Source organism: Torulaspora delbrueckii, chromosome 2 (genome assembly GCF_000243375.1).
Source record: "Torulaspora delbrueckii CBS 1146 chromosome 2, complete genome".
NCBI classification, from domain to species: domain Eukaryota; kingdom Fungi; phylum Ascomycota; class Saccharomycetes; order Saccharomycetales; family Saccharomycetaceae; genus Torulaspora; species Torulaspora delbrueckii.
This window is the reverse complement of record NC_016502.1, coordinates 271128-290535: the sequence shown is the minus strand read 5'-3', so window position 1 is coordinate 290535 and position 19408 is coordinate 271128. Positions and strand designations below refer to the sequence as shown.

Genomic DNA, 19408 nt, shown 5'->3' with positions numbered 1-19408 from the left:
TTATACCATATATCCGGTTTACTAATATTAACTTCAATTGTCTATCATAAAATCGTCATTCATATCATCATCGGCACTATCCTGGCGATCGTCTTCCTCCTTCTGAATAAAAATAGTAATTTTGTCTCTCAGGTCATCACCAAACAAATCAGTCAAATCTTGCGAGGAAAGATTCGCTAGTTTTTTATAGCTTTTGACTTTTCTTCGAATGTTGAAATAGTCAACATTAGAGATACCTGGTATAGCCAGTAACCTTGTCAGCTTTTCCGCTTCATCCGTCTGCTTATCCTTCTTTCCAACTTTACTAGGAGGTTTTATTTTTGATCCCAAACCGACTGATAATGTTGGATCTGGTTGTTCGCGCCCAAGTTTTAGTTCCAAAATGATATTGACGGTCTGCAATGGTGAAGAGGACCATATTATTCTCAGGCCTGGAAATCTCATGACCAACTTGGAGAGTTGCATTTGTATTTCGTCTTGCGACAATTTACTCGAAATTGGGTGGACAGTCGACGAATCTTTACTTCTATAGTTTCTTCTTTCGCTGAATGGTTCCAAGGAAAATGACTGTCCATGATCAAACTCTATCAGAAGAGTTGGATATTTATAGTGCCTTGACATTTTTTTGCATTGGGACGCCAGCCGATTGTTTTGCAGGGATCCGATCAAGTCAGATATAGACTTTCTTTCTACACAGATGTCTGGAGTTATGATGTAATCACCAACAGTTAGCATGCAAGGGACAACCCGGACCCCATATCTGTAAAGAAGGCCTGGAAGTGAGGCGTTGAATTCACGACTGTCTACGACAACGATATCTTGAGTCAACTCGGTTAATGCTGCTTGACCACCAGCTACTCTAGTGTTGTTTTTCCGTAGACCATTTAACTTTAACTTTCTCTCGGCCAGATTCTTGAAATGCGATAAATCATCATCGGCTTCAAAGTGATGAGCCAACATAGCATGCTCTCTTATCAATTTAGTAAAAGCATCCTTTTCCTTTTTGATTGTCAGTAAGATGCCCTTGCTCTTCGACACTATCCCCATAATACATGAAAAAAATACTTTAGGTGGTATCTCTCTATGAATTGCTCGGTGGATCTCAACTCTTCGTATGAAGCATAAGTCTGGCTCATACATTATTATGAATGAGGGCATCAATTCCTGGAGAAATGTATCGTCACTTATACTGTCGAATTTCTCGACAATGATTTCATCTCCCGAGCTCACGTAGGCAAACTCTTCCGTACGTTTTTCCCAAATTTGTCGGTTTATCTCGCTTCTGAAAGATTCAAAAGGCGTTTCCTTAACTTCCTCATCTTCATCGTAGTTTTCAGCTTGCATGTCATTATCGTTATGGATCGCGAAAAAACCGTCTTGTTCCCCTTCCTCAAAGCCGGGCATGGTTTCGAGCTCTTGCTTTATATTATAGTCATCAATAATATTCTCGATATCCTCTCCAACGCCGGCGCTCCTTAATTTCTCAACAGCTGCCACTGCTGCTGCCCCTCTCGTCCTTCGCCTTTTAGTCGCAACTTGTTCTTTAGCAAATGCTGCACTAACATTTAATTCAGCAGCTCGTTCTGGTTCTTTTTCTCTAACTTCTTGCACCATTTTCTTACGTTCTTCTCTTTGCTCTTTATAATGCTGCAATTTACGAAGCATGTTCTTTCGCAACCCATTCTTTTTATCAGCTACAGTTAATACTCTTGCTAACTGAATACACGTCCTAGTGTTCGAGCACATTATGAGAGTGGGTCCGAGGATTTCTTTGGATGCCTTCTGATGAGCTATATCATCAAGTATATTGATCAGTTGTTCCCACTTAGGCACGTCTTCTAGGTGATATTCTCCGTCGCTAAAAATCCGCTTCTTGGCGTACGATATCACCATTTGAGACTCGTCGGCCATTAACCACGGCGATTCGAGATATTTACGAGATATTGAAGGTTTATTCGCCTCGAGACTCAACTGGATTTCCTCATAAAAATCAACAGCATCTCCACTGACGAGAAGCTTCATCAAATTTCTCAGAAATCTAATGTCCTTGATCAACTGCTTTGATTCAAATGAAATACGATGCCAGTTTGGTATCATCACGGAGTCAATTGACTTCAGAAAATTCATGTCCAATGCGTTGTCCATGTTCCACCACTCCAACCACAAATCTGGTGTCTTCCTGCTAAGCTCTGCAATGCACTTCTTCAAACATCCTATCAAGCCGAATTGAATTTGAGACATTGAGTTGGTGAGAGACACTTTCACTTCAAATACCTTGTTATTAGTTGAATCATTAGGCGTATTTAAACACTTTGAAATCTCCACCCTGAAACGAGGCCATAGAAGTACATTTTTTAGCCTTAAATCCTTCATTTTCTTCATTAAAGGTGAGAACTCCATCACAAAACTTTCTGGTGATTCGGAAAATGCCTTGATAAACCCCCATTTATTCTTTGAACGGTACATTTCCAGGATGAAAGATTCATTCGAGTAATCTCTCAGGGTTTCCGCGTTCAAGACCACTATACCAGTTATCTTATTTGGATGAACAATTCCTGACAGAAGATCTACAATGAGAATTCTCGAAGTTACACTGAAAATTCCACCTGACAAGTACAACTGTCGTCTCTTTTCAAGAGTTTGAGAATCAGCACTAATCACATGAAAGGGTCGAGTTTGTTCATCATCGGGTTGATCAATGTTAGAAAGCATTTGTAGCTCTTGCAACTCCTCGTGAATGTGTAAATTGTCATTTGGTCTTGCATTGAGCACCAGCACTAGAGACCTCTTAGAGACACCATTTATATTCGTGGGAGTAGAGAGGACATGCAGCAGGTTGGCGACTAGGGCAATCATACTGAGTCCTCTGCCCATGATGATTAAAGGATCATCTGTCACAAGCGCGTTTTCGACAACTTGTCGTTGGAAGGCTAAGGGAAGGTTCAACTGTATATCCACTTCTTTAATATCATCAATATTGGGTTTCAGATTGTCAGTATCATTATCATTAGGAATCAGCGGGTACAACGAACCACCAGTTTCTTGTGTTGCCTTTACGTCCTTGGCTGGTGATTCACTGGGCAATATTGAATGCGGCGCCTGTGAGTTATCATTAGTATCTTTCTCGAGCTCGATTTGCCTGGAAAGCTCAACCTGTAACAATTCATCTTCCGACTCATCTTGGACAAATAAGTTGGGCATACTAGACTGCTTTCCAGCAGTATGGTTTTATGTATCTTGACCTCTATACGTCGCTTGCAAAAAGTTAAAGCGCCTTACCATTTAAAGTTTCTGTTTGAGCCCTCAGCTGAACAACTGAAGAGTAAGAAAAGAGCGCCTGGTCATTGCTCCACTATCAAGAGTTATAGCTGTCAAAAGGGCTGAACATGTCTATTAAAGAGCTTTACAATGAAAAGTCTCGACCATCTCTTTCCTTAGAGTTCTTCCCTCCGAAGATGGAAGCTGGTAAGAGAAATTTACTAGAGCGTATGGAGAGAATGTCCGCTCTGGATCCCTTGTTCATTACCGTAACATGGGGTGCTGGTGGTAGCACAGCTGAAAAGACTTTAGAGCTAGCAGCATTGGCACAAAGAAACCTAAATTTGCCGGTCTGTATGCACTTGACCTGCACTAACATGGATAGGACAATCATTGATAAAGCCCTTCACAAATGCCAGCAAGCGGGAATTCGAAATATTTTGGCGTTGAGGGGAGATCCACCTGTAGGTGAATCTTGGAATCAAAATAATACGCAGCCAGCGGAATTTCAACACGCCGTCGATCTAGTGAAATACATTAAAAGTCAATATGGCTCCTACTTCTGTATTGGAGTTGCTGCATATCCAGAAGGTCATTGCGAAGGTGAGGCTGAAGCAAACCAACAGAACCCTCTGAAGGATTTACCTTATTTGAAAGAGAAAGTTGATGCTGGGGCGGATTTTGTCATAACCCAGCTTTTTTATGATGTTGATAAATTCTTGGCCTTTGAAAGATTGTACGTTGAACATATTTCGACCGAGGTTCCTTTGATTCCGGGTTTGATGCCTGTCAATTCATTCCTTCTATTTAACAGAGCAGCAAAGTTGTCCCATGCGTCCATTCCAAAGTACATATTGGATAAATTTCCCGAAGAGATCCAACACGATGATCATGCAGTGAAGTCCATATGTGTTCGACTGCTTGCTGATATTGTTGACAGGATTTACAACGATACACAAGGAAGAATCAAGTGTTTCCACTTCTATACTTTAAATCTGGAAAAGGCTGTCGCACAGATAGTTGCTGAGTCTTCGACCCTCAGGTACATCTTAACTCAAGCTGAAGAAGAAGACGCAGAAAACATGGCTGATCAGGTGGGTGATATTGCTCTTTATGATGACGCTAGTGAGACAAATCAAACAACAGACCGCAAGAGAAGAAGGCACTCGAGCAATGTTTCTGCGGAGGTCATAACTAATCGTGTCGTTGCAGGTAAACCCAGGCGTAGAAGCGTTGGTATGCCTTCAAGAAAAATCGCCATCTCAATTTCTCAAGGATCAGGGACTTTAGGAAGAGATGCCACATGGGATGATTTCCCAAATGGTAGATTTGGTGACTCAAGGTCGCCCGCGTATGGTGAGATCGATGGTTATGGCCCAACTATCAAAGTTGGAAACAAGAGAGCACTTGAAATTTGGGGATCGCCGAGGAATAATATTGATTTAAAAAACATTTTCATCAAATATTTGGAGAATTCGGTGGATGCTTTACCTTGGTGCGACTTGGGTTTATCTCCTGAAAGTGCTTTGATTCAAGAAGAATTGATTCAATTGAACGACAGAGGATTTCTGACCTTGGCATCGCAACCTGCAACAAACGGATCTTCAAGCACAGATAAGATCTTCGGATGGGGTCCAGCTAATGGCATTGTTTATCAAAAGGCTTTTGTCGAAATGTTTGTGTCAAAGCAAAGATGGGACCAAGGCCTGAAAGGCATAATCGATCATTATGGTAGCGAGAAGCTAAGTTATTACGTTGGTGATTCAAACGGTAATTTTGATACAAACTTGGCTCCAGAAAGCTCGAACGTGGTTACTTGGGGTGTATTTTGCAATAGTCAAGTTATTCAGACCACCATAATCTCTGAAGATTCTTTCAAAGCCTGGCGAGACGAAGCATTCAATATATGGCTCGAATGGGCCAAACTTTTCCCCAAAAATAGCCCTAGCAACAGTTTCTTGAAACAGATGCATCAAGATTACTATCTCGTTTCGATTGTTCATCACGATTACATTCAGCCTGATGAATTATGGGAAATTTTACTGGGCTAAGTCGTGGTAAAGATTGATTACATCCCTATGTCATTATATTACTTCGTTTCTTTCTATGACCGGAGTTAGGAGATCCATTCTCTCTATGCAATTTGGCCTCCAAATATTCTTGCACTTTAGCTTCTCGATTCTCATTCCATAGTTGATTCACTCCACCTAAGAAGGTGCAGTTTGATTCATTAAGCAAGAAGACTCCTCTTACGAAATTTGTACCGCGATTGATGATTAATTTGGAACCGAGCATACAAACTGCCAGCCAAGGCAAGTTGGTCGAGTTCATCGCATAATATATTGCACCCGTCTTGTCCTGTATAGTCAATTTGAAAACGTTCCTCTTGGATGACTGGATAGTTTGATCGAGGTTAGTTTCTTCATTCTCCACATCGACTTGATTGATAACCACTTTTTCCCTACCGGAACTTAACCTATCGCTCTTTTGTTGTTTGGGATCCAACCTAGTCTTGATATCATCAATTTGACTCAATTTCGACTTGCTAATGTTTTCAATCATCAATATTTGGAACAAGAGGTCCCTATCGACTTGACAGAATTTCTGATCAATCGCTGCAGAGCCTCGCAACCAGGGATCGTTCCGGTAAGCACTAGTCACAGCCGAATCTCTCGAGCTGGCCGCCGTACGTTCCAATGTGGACACATTTATGGGCTGGGTGATATCCTGGGAGATTATTAAAGACATAATAAGCCCTTGCCTTTTTCAAGTCTTGATCAAACAATAATTTAAATTCAATAGATCTTAGCGATCGCTGTCATAGAACAAGAACAAAACACCAAAGCGATATGGCAATCAAAGCGATTTTAGTGATCAATAAGTCTGGGGGGCTAGTTTACCATCGTAATTTTTCGAACGAGGAGTCATTGAGCAGTAATGACTACCTAATCATCGCCAGTACTTTACATGGGGCCTTTGCAATAGCGAGTCAATTAACACCAAGAGCAGTACAGCTAGGCGAAGCTTCAAATGCAGTAGACTACACTATACCATACATCCCATATGTTGGGTTCCCGAGAAGCAATGCAAATCAGAATGAGAAGAGCCGATTCTCATCCAACAACGTTTCGATTACGACCTCTTTAGGAAGTTTTAAAGGGGATGACTATTTTAAAGAACCATTTCAAAGTTGGAACAAGAGTGGTATAAGGCAATTGTGCACTGATCAATTCACGATGTTCATATATCAAACGATGACAGGATTAAAATTTATTGCAATAAGTACGCAAATTCCAGCCAATGTGAACAACAGCGACTACCCAATCATTAGTATACAAGTGGCAGATAACCTACTGAGAAAGATTTACTGCGTTTACAGCGACTACGTGATGAAAGATCCGTTCTATTCGATGGAAATGCCAATAAAATCTGAATTATTTGATCAAAGAGTGAGACAAATGGTATCGAATATAGCATAGGGAGATATAAGAAGTTGCGAGAGCTAAACAGCGATATGCTAGTAATATTACTAGAAACTTCACATACTTAACCCAGCTCAATGTCAACCTCACGTGATAATTCGATGATAATAAGCTCAATCTACTGGTATATTTCGTATTAGTCTTTCGTTATACAACTTCGAATTACATCTATTTCATTGAGCCCCCTCTTCCCTCAATTTAAGAAACCGCAGAGGCTACATGATCAACCCGTAACTGCAGATGGCAAAAGGAACCCCACAGATTTTTCGAAATGGACCTTAATTATAATTCACAGGAATCAATGATAATGTTGAATATTAGAGGTTATTGTTTACCACGCAAAATGAGAGTAAGAAAAAGGGATGAGCCAGATGTATTAATTCCTATTAGAACGAAGCGGCAAATCAACGAGGAGATGATCTTTTAATGTCGATCACACGCATACCCAGGCATGAGATCATCTCAATTGCAGGCGAATTGTACAAAGAATGGTGAAAGTTCGTTTGGACTACGTTAAACTACCAGTGGATATCGATCTTAAACCCCAGTTCACTTATTTCAAGACTGCAGTGGCTGATGTCTTGTACTTAAGAAGCTTTAGAGTTTGTTGTTTTGTTGCATAGAATTTTCAACGCAGGCCTAAGCAATTGCTAGAGAATCTTCAAATTGTGCAGAAGAAATTGGAAAGACAGGGTGTTCGTGAGACTACTAAAAGAGTTAACTCGCCGAAACATCAAAGTGTCCACTCAATCTTACAAACTATCAAGAAATAAAGATTTGATCCCAAGGAACAGGAACCTACCTAACGAACGTACCTCCTACGACACGATATAAAAAAATACCACATCTATCCCTGACACTCGCCTCAACAACCTGACATTTGGAAACCAACGGAGACTACTGAGTTTCAATCAAAACATTACTTTGGAGCTGCTTTTAGAAGTACTACTGACAAAGCAGTTCTCGCCACCTAAGCCGGTATAATGGGATTAAGGGAGATTCTTTTCGAACCATACGAAGTTTATAAAATAGCTGAGGTCGAAATATTATCAAAGTATATCTGCGATTGCATTTGGCGTGATCGTGTACACATATAGGCAAAGTTCAACAAACCCAGAAGAAGAACGGATACAGGCAAAGGTAAGCGGTGAGGAAGAATGTTGAATCATCGAACGCGAAGACACCAGGTGAACTCGAATTCAATATTAGAGCAGCCTTCTTCCGAACCTTGTGGAGATCAATCGAGCATACAAAATCCAAAATGTTGACGTTCTGCTGGCAAAATCGACACTAAATCATAGCCAGTGACACGATACAATATCGTATCCTCACTCGTTAGCCAACCTTTCCAATTTGGTCATGAAGCAGATTGATAGAATCTCAAATGGACCAAGATGTCACGGCAGAACCAATTGTTCGAGAGCCTCGTAATTTCACAGGCTGCAGCAAACCAATGTAGCAAGAGAGTACAACCCAAGTTAATATATCTCGCCATTATACAATACAAGAGCTTATACCTGTATCAATAATTCATGTATTAACTAACTACTTATACTCAAGACTCAAGACACAGCAAAACTCAAAATAGTTATTCAAAAGTAAATTTGAACATCGTCCAGCAATGCCTCAGAGCATTGAATAAGATAGAGTCAATAATAAGACATCAGTTGGAGTGTTCATATAGCAGAATCGGTATTATCTACTAGGTTTACATCACGTGACAGCTACTTTCCATCACGTGATACCATCCACCCCCACGTGGAGAGAACGCGAAAAAGGAAAACCTGGCCACGGCCCGGAAAAACCTTGCTGGCTTCGGAAAAATTGCCTACCATTAATTCTCAGAAGTTTTTCCGGTCTGATAACAAGAAATATTTTCTCACGCCATACATGCAAATTCTCCCTCTCGAGCAGCATCTGCTACTGGAGCAACGCAAAAATGATTGCAGAACTCAGTTCACATCCCAATGAATTGTAGCCTGGCTGAGCAGAATACTCACACCTTGAATATTATTCAACAACGAGCAGAAGCAGTCTCTAGACCAAACACCACGTTCTTTGCTTTCTTGTGTATTTCTTTTTCTCTCTTCCATTTTTTATCACAGAAGTGGCCTAATCCGTTAAATTCTCGATGGATGACTATATCTTGAGTCGATATATATGGACGTTGTAAAATTCACTTCAATTACTCAAGATTATTACAAAATAGTATTGAGCACAATATGTTGACTAATTGTCAGATAAATAATTTCCAGATAACTTCCCAGATAGGTTCTGGGGCCTATGGTTTGGTTTTCCATGCCGTGGATATGATTACAGAAAATGAGTATGCTGTTAAAGCAGTGGTTAAAGCAAGTTCAGTTAGTGAAGTTGGTAAACCTACTACACAGGATAATTTGAAAAAGAGTACAGTTTTACAAACTCAATTGTACCATTATTTCAAGTCATTCCAGAACAAGCTTTTCCTTCCTTCCATCGATTTGGATTCAATTCAGAAATTGAGCAATGCTCAATTGGCCAGAGCTCCTCATTATAAGGAGATTGCTTTGCATTTGAAAGTACATTCCCACGCAAATATTGTTACGATTCATCAGGTGCTTGAATCTCCATTGGCTACTTTTATTGTTATGGACTATTATCCAAGAGACTTGTTCACTTCAATTGTGGATCAGAAATATTTTAGTAGCAATGGGTTGCTTATCAAGAAAGTTTTTTTGCAACTTTGTTCTGCTTTAGATCATTGTCATCATATGGGGGTTTATCATTGTGATATTAAGCCAGAAAATATCTTGCTAGATACAGATGATACTATCTACTTGTGTGATTTTGGTCTTTCCACTACTTGCCAATATTTGGCACCCAACGTTTGCATCGGTTCTTCATACTATATGGCACCAGAGAGAATACTTTACACCAACGAGAACACTCAGGATACCACTGTGACGAGTTTCCCGACTGCAACCGGTGACATATGGTCACTAGGGATTATATTGATTAACTTGACCTGCATAAGAAATCCATGGTTAAAGGCCCATCAGACAGAAGATAACACATTCAGCTACTTCACTCGTGACTCAAACGTTTTGAAGAAGATTCTGCCGATATCCGACCAACTGTATCGGTTGGTTACAAGGATCTTACAATTGAATCCTTATAACAGGATAGATATAAGAACTCTGATGTCTGAAGTTGCCAATATCACTAGTTTCACCAATGATAACGGTCCCTTATCGACAGTTCCAAAACTTTCGGAAGAGCTTTACAATACTTTTATCATTGGCGATAAAGGTATGTCTTTGAAAGAAATCTTACGTTCTTATCATGACGATGAGGACGCGGATGAGAGGCAAAGCTATGACTCCTACCCCTCATCCTCCATCACTTCAACACCTACTGACGAAAATACTACTCCAGCTGCATATGCCGAGACTACTCCATACTCATCGGACGTCGATGAAGTAGTGCTGAAGGCCAACAAGGCAATCGGTATCAATAACAGCTTCATGCTTGATCTTCAAGACGATAAGCCACAGCAGCAAAATCCACAATGCAGTACGTTGCCCCTGTTGCAGGCCAATTTATCTACAATCACAAACTATTCCACAAGCAACGTAAACGCAGACGGTTTCCACTGGTTGCCTAACTACAAATAATGATCACGACCAATAATAATGAATAATCAAAGTAACGATAAAATATGTACCTTGTATCTACAGACCTTCTAATGACCAAATGAAATTTAGTGCGCTAGTAGTTTTTCTACGTCAGCCAATACTTCTTCTTCGACTTGTTTAAAACTTTTCCCATCGACGTTCACAATATTGCAATAAGGTTCCTCAGCAGAATTAGGCAATTCCAGATCTCTGAACTGCGATTCCATCATACTGCCTTTCATGAAATGACCTTGCCTTTGTTCAAGTCTTTTCAAGATAACAGCTTGTTCACCGTAGAGGAAAAGGAAATAGAAATTGGTTTCAGGGCAAGTAGTCCTAATGAGGTCCCTATACTTCTTCTTCAAGCTAGAGCAAGTCACTATACATAGCCCATGCTTTTGAGCAGAATCGGATGAAAGTGTAGCGACTTTTCTCAACCAATCCCATCTATCATCATCTTGCAAGGGAATACCTTCCGCCATCTTTTGCACATTGGCTGGTGGATGTAAAGAATCACCCTCCAAGAACTCCATATCTGGATATTTGGCAATGTGATGTTCAACCAGCAGCTCGGCTACAGATGATTTACCAGTACCGGCTGTACCGGCGATTACAAGCACTTTTGGATGCATTATTCCACTATCCTCACTCAATTGACCACTTTATCGACCATAAGAGGGCTATCTTCAAAGGTCAAAGTACTCTCATATTCACCCTAGTTCGAGCATCAGATCGGTATGAACTGAGGGGTTAAATCCGCCTAGCTTAACTCCTAGCGTCGAAAGTCAAAAAATATGATCAAGTCTCAGCAGATTTATATATGTAAGCTATTTAATCATGTTGTATCTAGACTCTCTCGATGACAACGGAGGATGCACCACCACCGCCGTTACAGATAGCGGCGACACCAACCTTACCTTGTTCTTGTTGTAGGATCGATAGTAAAGTGACAACGACTCTGGCACCGGAACAACCTAATGGGTGACCAATGGCAACAGCACCACCATAGACGTTAACCTTGCTTGGATCGATTTGTAGGATCTTGGTATTGGCCAAACCGACGACAGAGAATGCTTCGTTGAACTCAAAGAAATCGACAGAGTTGATGTCAGCGATTCCAGCGTGCTTCAAAGCTTTTGGAACAGCCAGAGATGGAGCCCATGTGAAGTCAGCTGGGTCGTGAGCACCCTCACCCCAACCTTTGACAATAGCCAATGGTTTTAGACCTAGTTCTTTTAGCTTTTTCTCAGATACAAGAATAACTGCGGCACCACCATCATTGATAGGAGAAGCGTTTGGAGCTGTCACAGTACCGTTTTCTTTTTGGAAAACAGTTCTGGCAGACTTCAATTTCTCGACATTCAACTTGTCTGGTTCTTCATCTTTGGTAACCTGAGTGTCTGGTTTACCTCTGAAACCTTTGATAGTGACAGGAACAATTTCTTGATCAAATTTACCTTCCTTCTGGGCTTTTTGGGCCTTTTGGTATGATGCAATGGCAAAGTTATCTTGATCTTCACGAGAGCACTTCCAGTCACGGGCGCACTTCTCAGCATGGACACCCATGGCTAGATTGTCATAAGCATCGTTTAGACCATCTCTTTGGATACCGTCCACAAGTTTAGTTTCACCAAATCTGGCACCGCTACGAGCAGCTGGCATGTAGTATGGAGTGTTGGTCATCGATTCACATCCACCCGCAACAACGACATCGGCACTGCCGCACTTTATTGTTTGAGCAGCAAGAATGATACTCTTCATAGCAGAAGCACACACTTTGTTCACAGTTGTTGCAACAATATGGTTATCTAGACCGGCGGTTAGAGCGACTTGCCTGGCGGGAGCTTGACCCAAGTTGGCAGATAGCACATTACCAAAGATAATTTCATCAAAATCGCTTGCTGGGTTCAATTGAGGGACTTTAGCCAAAGCACCTTTCACAGCAGCTGCACCAAGTTCAACAGCTGTCTTGGAAGATAGAGAACCTTGGAATGAACCAACTGGAGTTCTAGCGGCAGCTACAATGTAAACGTTATCAGACATCTTGGTATTTTTTATTTTAAAAGCTCCAACAAAAGAAGATCTCGCGTTGATTGATAAGCACGGTCAATTGAGTGGAAAAGAACTAAGTGAAGGGTTCTTACCAGTCAACAATGGCTTTGAAATGTCGGTTGTTTCAATACTATAAAAATGACTAAGGCGTATACGAGTTTGAGTTTAAGGTCATCGCTCTATACGTGATATTATACATAAACGGCTGAAGATTAATATTTACATGAGTTGACCGCTATTATTATTTTCTGTATCTGTTGGTAGTCCTCCTTTTATTAGGTGATCGTTGTAAGTAGTTTGATCCCATGGAATTTATTCCGGGTCTTTTTTTGTCGTATGGATTCTTCTTGATGCGATCGAGCTTCTCAAAAATGATCATCTCACAGAAATACTTCATGTCTCTTGCGGACTCCAGGTCGATGAAGAAGCTCGGATATCTGTTACTCAGCCAGAAGTAGATCATAATGATGTTATAAAGGGATTCATAGAGCTCCAAGGTAAATTTTTCATCCGCGATGCATCGATAATCGAGAACTTCGAATGGGAATGGGTATGACAGTAAACCTCTTGTTTGTCTCTTGGCAATGGTTTGGCAGAATTGGTAAAATGCTCTCTTGACCAACGTTAGGTCCTTGACTGGTGCGTTACTGAGTCGAAGTTTTTCTAAAAATGGTATACTGTCCATGTGTTCGAAGACCTGCAGGACATTAAGTCTGTTCTTTAAATCTGAAAGTGTAAAGAGTCTGTCCGATCTTTGCTCCAATTGCAGTGCAATGGTCTTCAGTAGCGTACTAGGTGGTGTTTTGGGAGGGAACTTGATCATAATTCTAGCACAAATAACGTCTGTAGGCCATATGACTGCGCTGCTGAGATATTTGATCGGTGCTTCAATCCCTTGCCTTACCGACTTAAGCACTCGAGGGTCGAGGGCCGTAATATAGCCTTTGGGAATTTCGCCGCCGTCGGCATTTGCTTTGAACCTTCCAGCTCTACCACCGATTTGTTTGATATTGGAAGACGTCAAATCTACCAATTCTAATCCATTAAACTTAACGTTCGTAGTAAAGACAATCCTGTCGATTGATAAGTTAAGTCCCATACCAATCGCGTCGGACGCAACCAGCACGTCATAATCACCGGTGTTGAAAAGATTGGCTTGTTGGATTCTTGTCTCTGGAGGAAGTGATCCATAAATCACGGCCACTTTCAAACTCGTTTCCTTTTCGATTTTAAGCTTCAAGTCCAGAATTTTCTTCTTCGAAAATGCTACAACACAATCACCTTTGCGTAAACTTTTGAGACCTTTATTTAAAGCTTTTGGTTCTACTTGTAACTGACCCAATCTCTCATACTCATTCACAGTCAATTTATCACCGGCCATTTCCGCAATCTTCCTGATTACTGGTAAAGTACTCTTTTCACCGCAAACGTGTATCTCACGAGCTCTGGCGCCCAGTAAAGCATGTGTCCAGGCCCAACCACGGTCCAAGTCTGCCATCATCTGAATTTCGTCCAGAACCACAACATCAAAATTTTGCGTTAGAGGTACCATTTCGACAGTTCCCGATGTGATTCCTGCAGGATTTCCTGCGACATCAAGGTCCTGAATAACCTCTTCGCCTGTCAGCAAATTGCATCGTACACCTTCTTCCTGAAATCTGTCGTAAATTTCTCTTGCAAGTAATCTCAGAGGCCCAGCATAGTAACCACGATCTGCCTTCTTAAGTTTCTGAAGTGCTTGGTAAGTCTTACCGGAGTTAGTTGGCCCAATATGCATTATAATATGACGTTTCATCTTCCTTGCCTCGGGAAACCATTCAGTCGGATTTGAAATATCTACATCGTGCGATCCACTAGTATCTTGGGTGTTTGTCATCATTGGAACTGTCTGTTGGTCGTGAATATAATCGAACATCTGGCACAAAATATAATAGAATTTGTCCTGTGCGGTTATCTCACCTTCCTTACTCAGTATGTGAGCCCAAGTGGAGTCATCAATTTGATCTAATTTCATCAATTGCGGAATAACTGAACCCGGCTTAGTTGGTCTCAGGGTTTGCTGCAACGAAGGATCGTAATCTTTCACTTTCTTCTCGATTTCAGAATCCCCAAGTTGCTGGTATATGTAATCTCGAAGTTTCAGCCATGTATGATTTTTTAAATCTCCTCCCTCTGCCGTTACCTTTTCATTGTACATATGCTGAATTGATTTGTCCAGGAGATCCTTGAATTGTAAATTTCTATAGGGAGACTTGAAATTGTTAACTGAGAACTTAAACTGTATTGAGGTCGCTTGTGAAATCTCAGTTTTCGGCAGATTAGACAATGATGGCCTCTGTACTAGCCAATTTTTATCTTCAAAAACTCGAGCTGACGCTCCACCATGATGGTAGCCAGCATAACCTATCCACCGGATCAACGAAGAGCTACTTTTTCGGTAGAAGGCCAATCGCTTGAGCATAATGGATGAATCTCGGCCATCTTTCTTGTATTCAAGTTAGCTTTGAGAGAGCTCATCTCGATTTATTTGATATATCATCCGCCAAAAAATTCACGTGAAATTTAAGATATTTGTATATCATCTATATCTGATCTATATCAATGATTCCTGGGGCTTCTTGTCATCAGGGCCATTGTATTCTGTATCCAGCCATCTGGCCCTCCGTCTGCTATTATCGTATCATACACCTCTTGCGTTGGAAACTGACTCAAACTGGGGTTTTCATACCCTATGAGAGCTGCGTTTCTAGTGCTGGGTATTCTCAACATTTCCTTCTCCACTTTCCATCCTACACGTTCAGCTATATAGCTGACATGATCCACAAGGCCAGCGTACGTGCTGTTAGCTAAAACTTTTGAGCTACCTTTGGAGGTCGATTTCCTAACGTTAAAGCGTACTCTTTGACCAGAAAAATTGTGTGAGCAGCAAGGTATTACCATGAAGGGATAACCTAATAGTGGGATCCAGCAAGTGAGTTCGTCGGAATGGTTTCCAATAATGAATGTGTTTGGGCCAAACTCGGCAACGTTAACTTGCGGTGAACGAAGTAAGTCTTCACTAGTGTATACTACAGTGGCAGGTGCTATAACCTCGTGTGCGACTTTTACAGGAAACAACCCGCCGTTATGCTCAAGGTGAGGTGCCCTTTTCTTGACATCAGGATGCGGGCGCACAAGAAGAGAAGGCACAATTACCTGTTCTTTTAAACATGCTTGAACTTCGTTGGGATAAATTGCCCATGACTTACGGTGTCTTGCATCGATACCTACACCTTTGAAACCTTCTCTTATCAAAATATAACATAAAACACCATTTCCACAACCCAAATCTCTAAACTGCATCTTATCCTTGCAATCTGGTCCGTTTATCTTATGCCATAACTCTATCAGGAACGCAGCAATTGCAATGTCTTCGAATACGTGCTTTGTTGGATCAGTAGACTCGGCCCAATTATCCACCAAAAATTTGGAATATTGTTTCTTCAAGTTAATGTATCGGTTTTGGAATTTAACCTTATCAACCACTTGGTCGTGATTCACCCTCTTTTCATAACCTTGCATTACCCCAGTGGAATGCTTATTAGCCGTCTGAAGAAGCCTCCACGCGGTCCTTACCACTCTCTGAGATTCATCTTGCAACAATTCTCCGTTGTGGAATGGTATGTAGTGCACAGAGAGAATACCTTCATGAAGCAAAATTCCCACGGTCTTTACATGTGGAATATAAAATGGGCATTCGTCCTCCGCATTCAAATGAGGTGTATAAACGATCAAAGAGCTATCGGGATATTTCGCGGGGCTTCTCATCACTAAGCAGGTTTGATTCATGATCGCATCCTTGTATGGATTCCTAGGCACAATTCTCCGAACAATCTTCTCTACAATCCGTAAATCCAGGTCTGCCGATGTCTTGACCTCCCGCACTTGCAAATCATCAATATTCAGTTTCTTTGCCTCGGGGTATGCAACTTGTGATTCGTTACATTTCGACTCTTTCACCACTACATCAGGTCCTCCATATTTATATGTGACTTTGCTTAAAATATCGGCTCTGAGGATAGCCGAGGAATTGATATTGGGCTCTCTGATGACATTCATCATAGCAATTTCAAAATGTTCCTGTTTAAACTTTACGGGCTCTCGAGTCGAGTACATTGAGTACCATCTATCGCCAAGTACTCTATCTTTCTTCGCGTCAAACTGAAACCCATCACGCTGGGCTCCCAAATTTACTGTACCCATAGTTATTCCTGCAAGGTACAACTACACAAATAAGGACGAGCTAGAGGTTAATTAATCAATTATTGATTTATTTCATCAAGCTCATCGCTCAGAACCATTCAACTTTTCGTTATTTTTTTCACTATTAGATAGATCACATGACTGCTTTTAAAGATCCTTGGCGATGCATTAAACCTACAAGATACGCATGATGGTCCCCTTTGAAAGAAGATCAAGCTGGTTCTGTCATTTGGTTTAGAATATCTGGATTTGTAATTGGTTTTGGAGAGCATGACATCTTCTTCGCAGTACGTATAGGCGGGTTTTATTTGCGGTTTATCGGTTTTTTTTGCCTCAGTTTGGTGTACTTACGTGGAATTTAATACTAACAAATATTTGATATATATACAGGTTCAAGCAATTGGAAAAATTGGGGAATGGTACTTATGCTACCGTTTACAAGGGATTAAATAAAACTACTGGGGTATATGTGGCGTTGAAAGAGGTTAAATTGGACTCTGAAGAAGGTACGCCATCAACGGCCATTCGTGAGATCTCGTTGATGAAAGAGCTTAAACATGAAAATATCGTTCGACTATATGATGTTATCCATACCGAGAACAAGTTGACATTGGTCTTTGAATATATGGATAATGATCTTAAGAAATATATGGACTCCCGCACTGTGGGAAATAATCCGCAGGGGCTGGAACTAAGCCTTGTAAAATATTTCCACTGGCAACTGCTGGAAGGTGTGTCTTTTTGCCATGAAAGTAAGATCCTACATCGTGATTTGAAACCACAGAATTTGTTGATCAATAATAAAGGACAATTGAAGCTTGGTGATTTTGGTCTGGCTCGTGCCTTTGGTATCCCGGTGAATACTTTCTCTAGTGAAGTAGTAACGTTGTGGTATAGAGCGCCAGATGTGCTTATGGGTTCAAGAACGTATTCCACATCGATTGATATGTGGTCCTGTGGATGTATTTTGGCAGAAATGATAACGGGGAAGCCATTGTTTCCTGGTACCAATGACGAGGAACAATTGAAATTGATTTTTGAGATAATGGGGACACCAAACGAATCTACATGGTCGGGTGTTTCTTCGCTGCCTAAGTATAATCCAAATTTCTCACAAAAACTACCCAGGGATTTGAGGACAATTTTGCAACCGCATACGAAGGAACCACTGGACGACAACTTAATTAACCTCCTGCATGGTCTTTTACAATTGAACCCTGATATGAGACTTAGTGCTAAGCAGGCTCTGCATCATCCATGGTTCGCAGAATATTACCAACATCCGTAAGCCAATAAATTTGTCAAAAATTCGAAACTATATACGTCTATAATAAATCTCTTAGTCTGTCCCTCTTTCCTCCTTAGCGCTTTCAAGTGAAAAGACTATACTGAGGTTGACCGCCATATTTCTCAATTACTTGAATCAACTTCATGTTGTTTATTCGGCGGATAGCACTCCAGAGGTCGTAGTCGGAAAGACATGGATATATATGCTCTTTGGTATAATAGAATTGAACGACTTGTTCGATTATGAGAACTCTGGAATCCACGCGACCCCTGAGCTTAGATTTCTCAATAAATGGGCTATCTGAGTCTTTCGAGTTGAGTGCGAGTTTATCAGCGTACGTTTGTACCTCTAAGGGACGGTCGCTCTCGAACAAAAGTTCAATGAGCGTCACTAACGGTGATGATCCTTCATAGGTCTCTGGGATAAATCTTCGACCAATTTCGTAGACTGTATCCAGCACATCCAAAATGTCTCCATAATCTTTAACTACTGACGTAAATGTCGTGAATACCCATCTAAAGAAATCCTCCATAAATCGAAAAGGTTCATATAAGACGTAGTGGTGACTCAAGTGTAGCAGCAATGATTGCAAAGTGAGATAGCGACCAAATTTTTCATAGAAGCTTCGAGGGAAGTCACCCAATGTTCCATCTTTAGCCAATTGGAGGGATCGTTGTATCGATGCTTTCGTTTCTGGTCTGCTATATCTATGATCGATCAATTCTTCATCGAGATAAGTCCAAACTTCGCATAAAAGGCTGCTGTTCCTTTCCAAATAACTCATAACAGCTTCATTATGAAACAGTGCTGTACTCAAAATGACATTGTTATACTCTGGGCACGAAGCTCTTGGAATGAATCCATCGGCTACTGGGTCGTACATGTATGTCTTGTACATTTCATGCAACAATGAGTCCGTCAATTGAAGATTATGATTAAAGTAAGTATTCAAAGATCGCATAAGGTTAGCATCTTGAGTTAAAACAAATATGCGTTGAATAATCTCGACTGGCAAATCTTGCAAGCTTCTTGGCCTTTTTAATGGGCTCGTCGGACGTTCAACCTCCTGCACACCTACACTGGGGCTGGCCGTATCTCTCACCAACCGATCATCACTAGGCAATATGTGACACTGACGAACATGTTTCTTCCTTTTGTGAGCCCTGCTAGGGTAGCCTATCACAGTATAACCCATCCGACCAGTATGTTGGATCTATTCGGTGAGATCAAAACCAACATCAATGACATAGGAAAATTGCCAAGATAAGGTCGCCAAGACAACTTTTATACATTACAGCCAAACGCTCCGCATAAAAAAATTAGTGGAGACCCTAGTTGCCAGTACTACGTATTGACTCGCAACCTCTAGGATATTTTGATATCGTTATTCTTTGCAAGATATCAGCCTATCGATAGCCTTTCAAGAAGCTAAA

At 41.0% G+C, this 19408-nt stretch overlaps 11 protein-coding genes across 11 annotated transcripts; 4 read left to right on the top strand and 7 right to left on the bottom strand.

The window, feature by feature from the left end:
• Positions 1 to 33: 33 nt before the first annotated feature.
• On the bottom strand, positions 34 to 3201 carry RAD1 (ssDNA endodeoxyribonuclease RAD1; the record flags this gene model as incomplete). The annotated part of the gene is made up of 1 exon (XM_003679455.1): positions 34 to 3201. One exon carries the CDS (start codon positions 3199 to 3201, stop codon positions 34 to 36), a length of 3168 nt encoding a protein of 1055 aa, XP_003679503.1.
• Positions 3202 to 3386: 185 nt separating this feature from the next.
• MET12 (methylenetetrahydrofolate reductase (NAD(P)H) MET12) lies at positions 3387 to 5309 on the top strand (the record flags this gene model as incomplete). The annotated part of the gene is made up of 1 exon (XM_003679454.1): positions 3387 to 5309. One exon carries the CDS (start codon positions 3387 to 3389, stop codon positions 5307 to 5309), a length of 1923 nt encoding a protein of 640 aa, XP_003679502.1.
• Positions 5310 to 5334: 25 nt separating this feature from the next.
• On the bottom strand, positions 5335 to 6006 carry RMI1 (Rmi1p; the record flags this gene model as incomplete). The annotated part of the gene is made up of 1 exon (XM_003679453.1): positions 5335 to 6006. One exon carries the CDS (start codon positions 6004 to 6006, stop codon positions 5335 to 5337), a length of 672 nt encoding a protein of 223 aa, XP_003679501.1.
• Positions 6007 to 6107: 101 nt separating this feature from the next.
• On the top strand, positions 6108 to 6737 carry TRS23 (TRAPP subunit TRS23; the record flags this gene model as incomplete). Its single annotated transcript, XM_003679452.1, has 1 exon — positions 6108 to 6737. The coding sequence occupies one exon, from the start codon at positions 6108 to 6110 to the stop codon at positions 6735 to 6737; it is 630 nt and encodes a 209-aa protein (XP_003679500.1).
• Positions 6738 to 8962: 2225 nt separating this feature from the next.
• SKS1 (putative serine/threonine protein kinase SKS1) lies at positions 8963 to 10393 on the top strand (the record flags this gene model as incomplete). Its single annotated transcript, XM_003679451.1, has 1 exon — positions 8963 to 10393. One exon carries the CDS (start codon positions 8963 to 8965, stop codon positions 10391 to 10393), a length of 1431 nt encoding a protein of 476 aa, XP_003679499.1.
• An 86-nt stretch (positions 10394 to 10479) lies between these two features.
• On the bottom strand, positions 10480 to 11025 carry TDEL0B01580 (gluconokinase; the record flags this gene model as incomplete). The annotated part of the gene is made up of 1 exon (XM_003679450.1): positions 10480 to 11025. One exon carries the CDS (start codon positions 11023 to 11025, stop codon positions 10480 to 10482), a length of 546 nt encoding a protein of 181 aa, XP_003679498.1.
• A 214-nt stretch (positions 11026 to 11239) lies between these two features.
• On the bottom strand, positions 11240 to 12436 carry ERG10 (acetyl-CoA C-acetyltransferase; the record flags this gene model as incomplete). Its single annotated transcript, XM_003679449.1, has 1 exon — positions 11240 to 12436. One exon carries the CDS (start codon positions 12434 to 12436, stop codon positions 11240 to 11242), a length of 1197 nt encoding a protein of 398 aa, XP_003679497.1.
• A 250-nt stretch (positions 12437 to 12686) lies between these two features.
• Positions 12687 to 14906, bottom strand: SUV3 (ATP-dependent RNA helicase SUV3; the record flags this gene model as incomplete). Its single annotated transcript, XM_003679448.1, has 1 exon — positions 12687 to 14906. The coding sequence occupies one exon, from the start codon at positions 14904 to 14906 to the stop codon at positions 12687 to 12689; it is 2220 nt and encodes a 739-aa protein (XP_003679496.1).
• Positions 14907 to 15043: 137 nt separating this feature from the next.
• TRM44 (tRNA (uracil) methyltransferase) lies at positions 15044 to 16687 on the bottom strand (the record flags this gene model as incomplete). The annotated part of the gene is made up of 1 exon (XM_003679447.1): positions 15044 to 16687. One exon carries the CDS (start codon positions 16685 to 16687, stop codon positions 15044 to 15046), a length of 1644 nt encoding a protein of 547 aa, XP_003679495.1.
• A 270-nt stretch (positions 16688 to 16957) lies between these two features.
• Positions 16958 to 17975, top strand: PHO85 (cyclin-dependent serine/threonine-protein kinase PHO85; the record flags this gene model as incomplete). Its single annotated transcript, XM_003679446.1, has 2 exons — positions 16958 to 16974; positions 17078 to 17975. 2 exons carry the CDS (start codon positions 16958 to 16960, stop codon positions 17973 to 17975), a joined length of 915 nt encoding a protein of 304 aa, XP_003679494.1.
• Positions 17976 to 18057: 82 nt separating this feature from the next.
• TDEL0B01530 (uncharacterized protein) lies at positions 18058 to 19170 on the bottom strand (the record flags this gene model as incomplete). The annotated part of the gene is made up of 1 exon (XM_003679445.1): positions 18058 to 19170. The coding sequence occupies one exon, from the start codon at positions 19168 to 19170 to the stop codon at positions 18058 to 18060; it is 1113 nt and encodes a 370-aa protein (XP_003679493.1).
• Between the last annotated feature and the right edge of the window lie 238 nt (positions 19171 to 19408).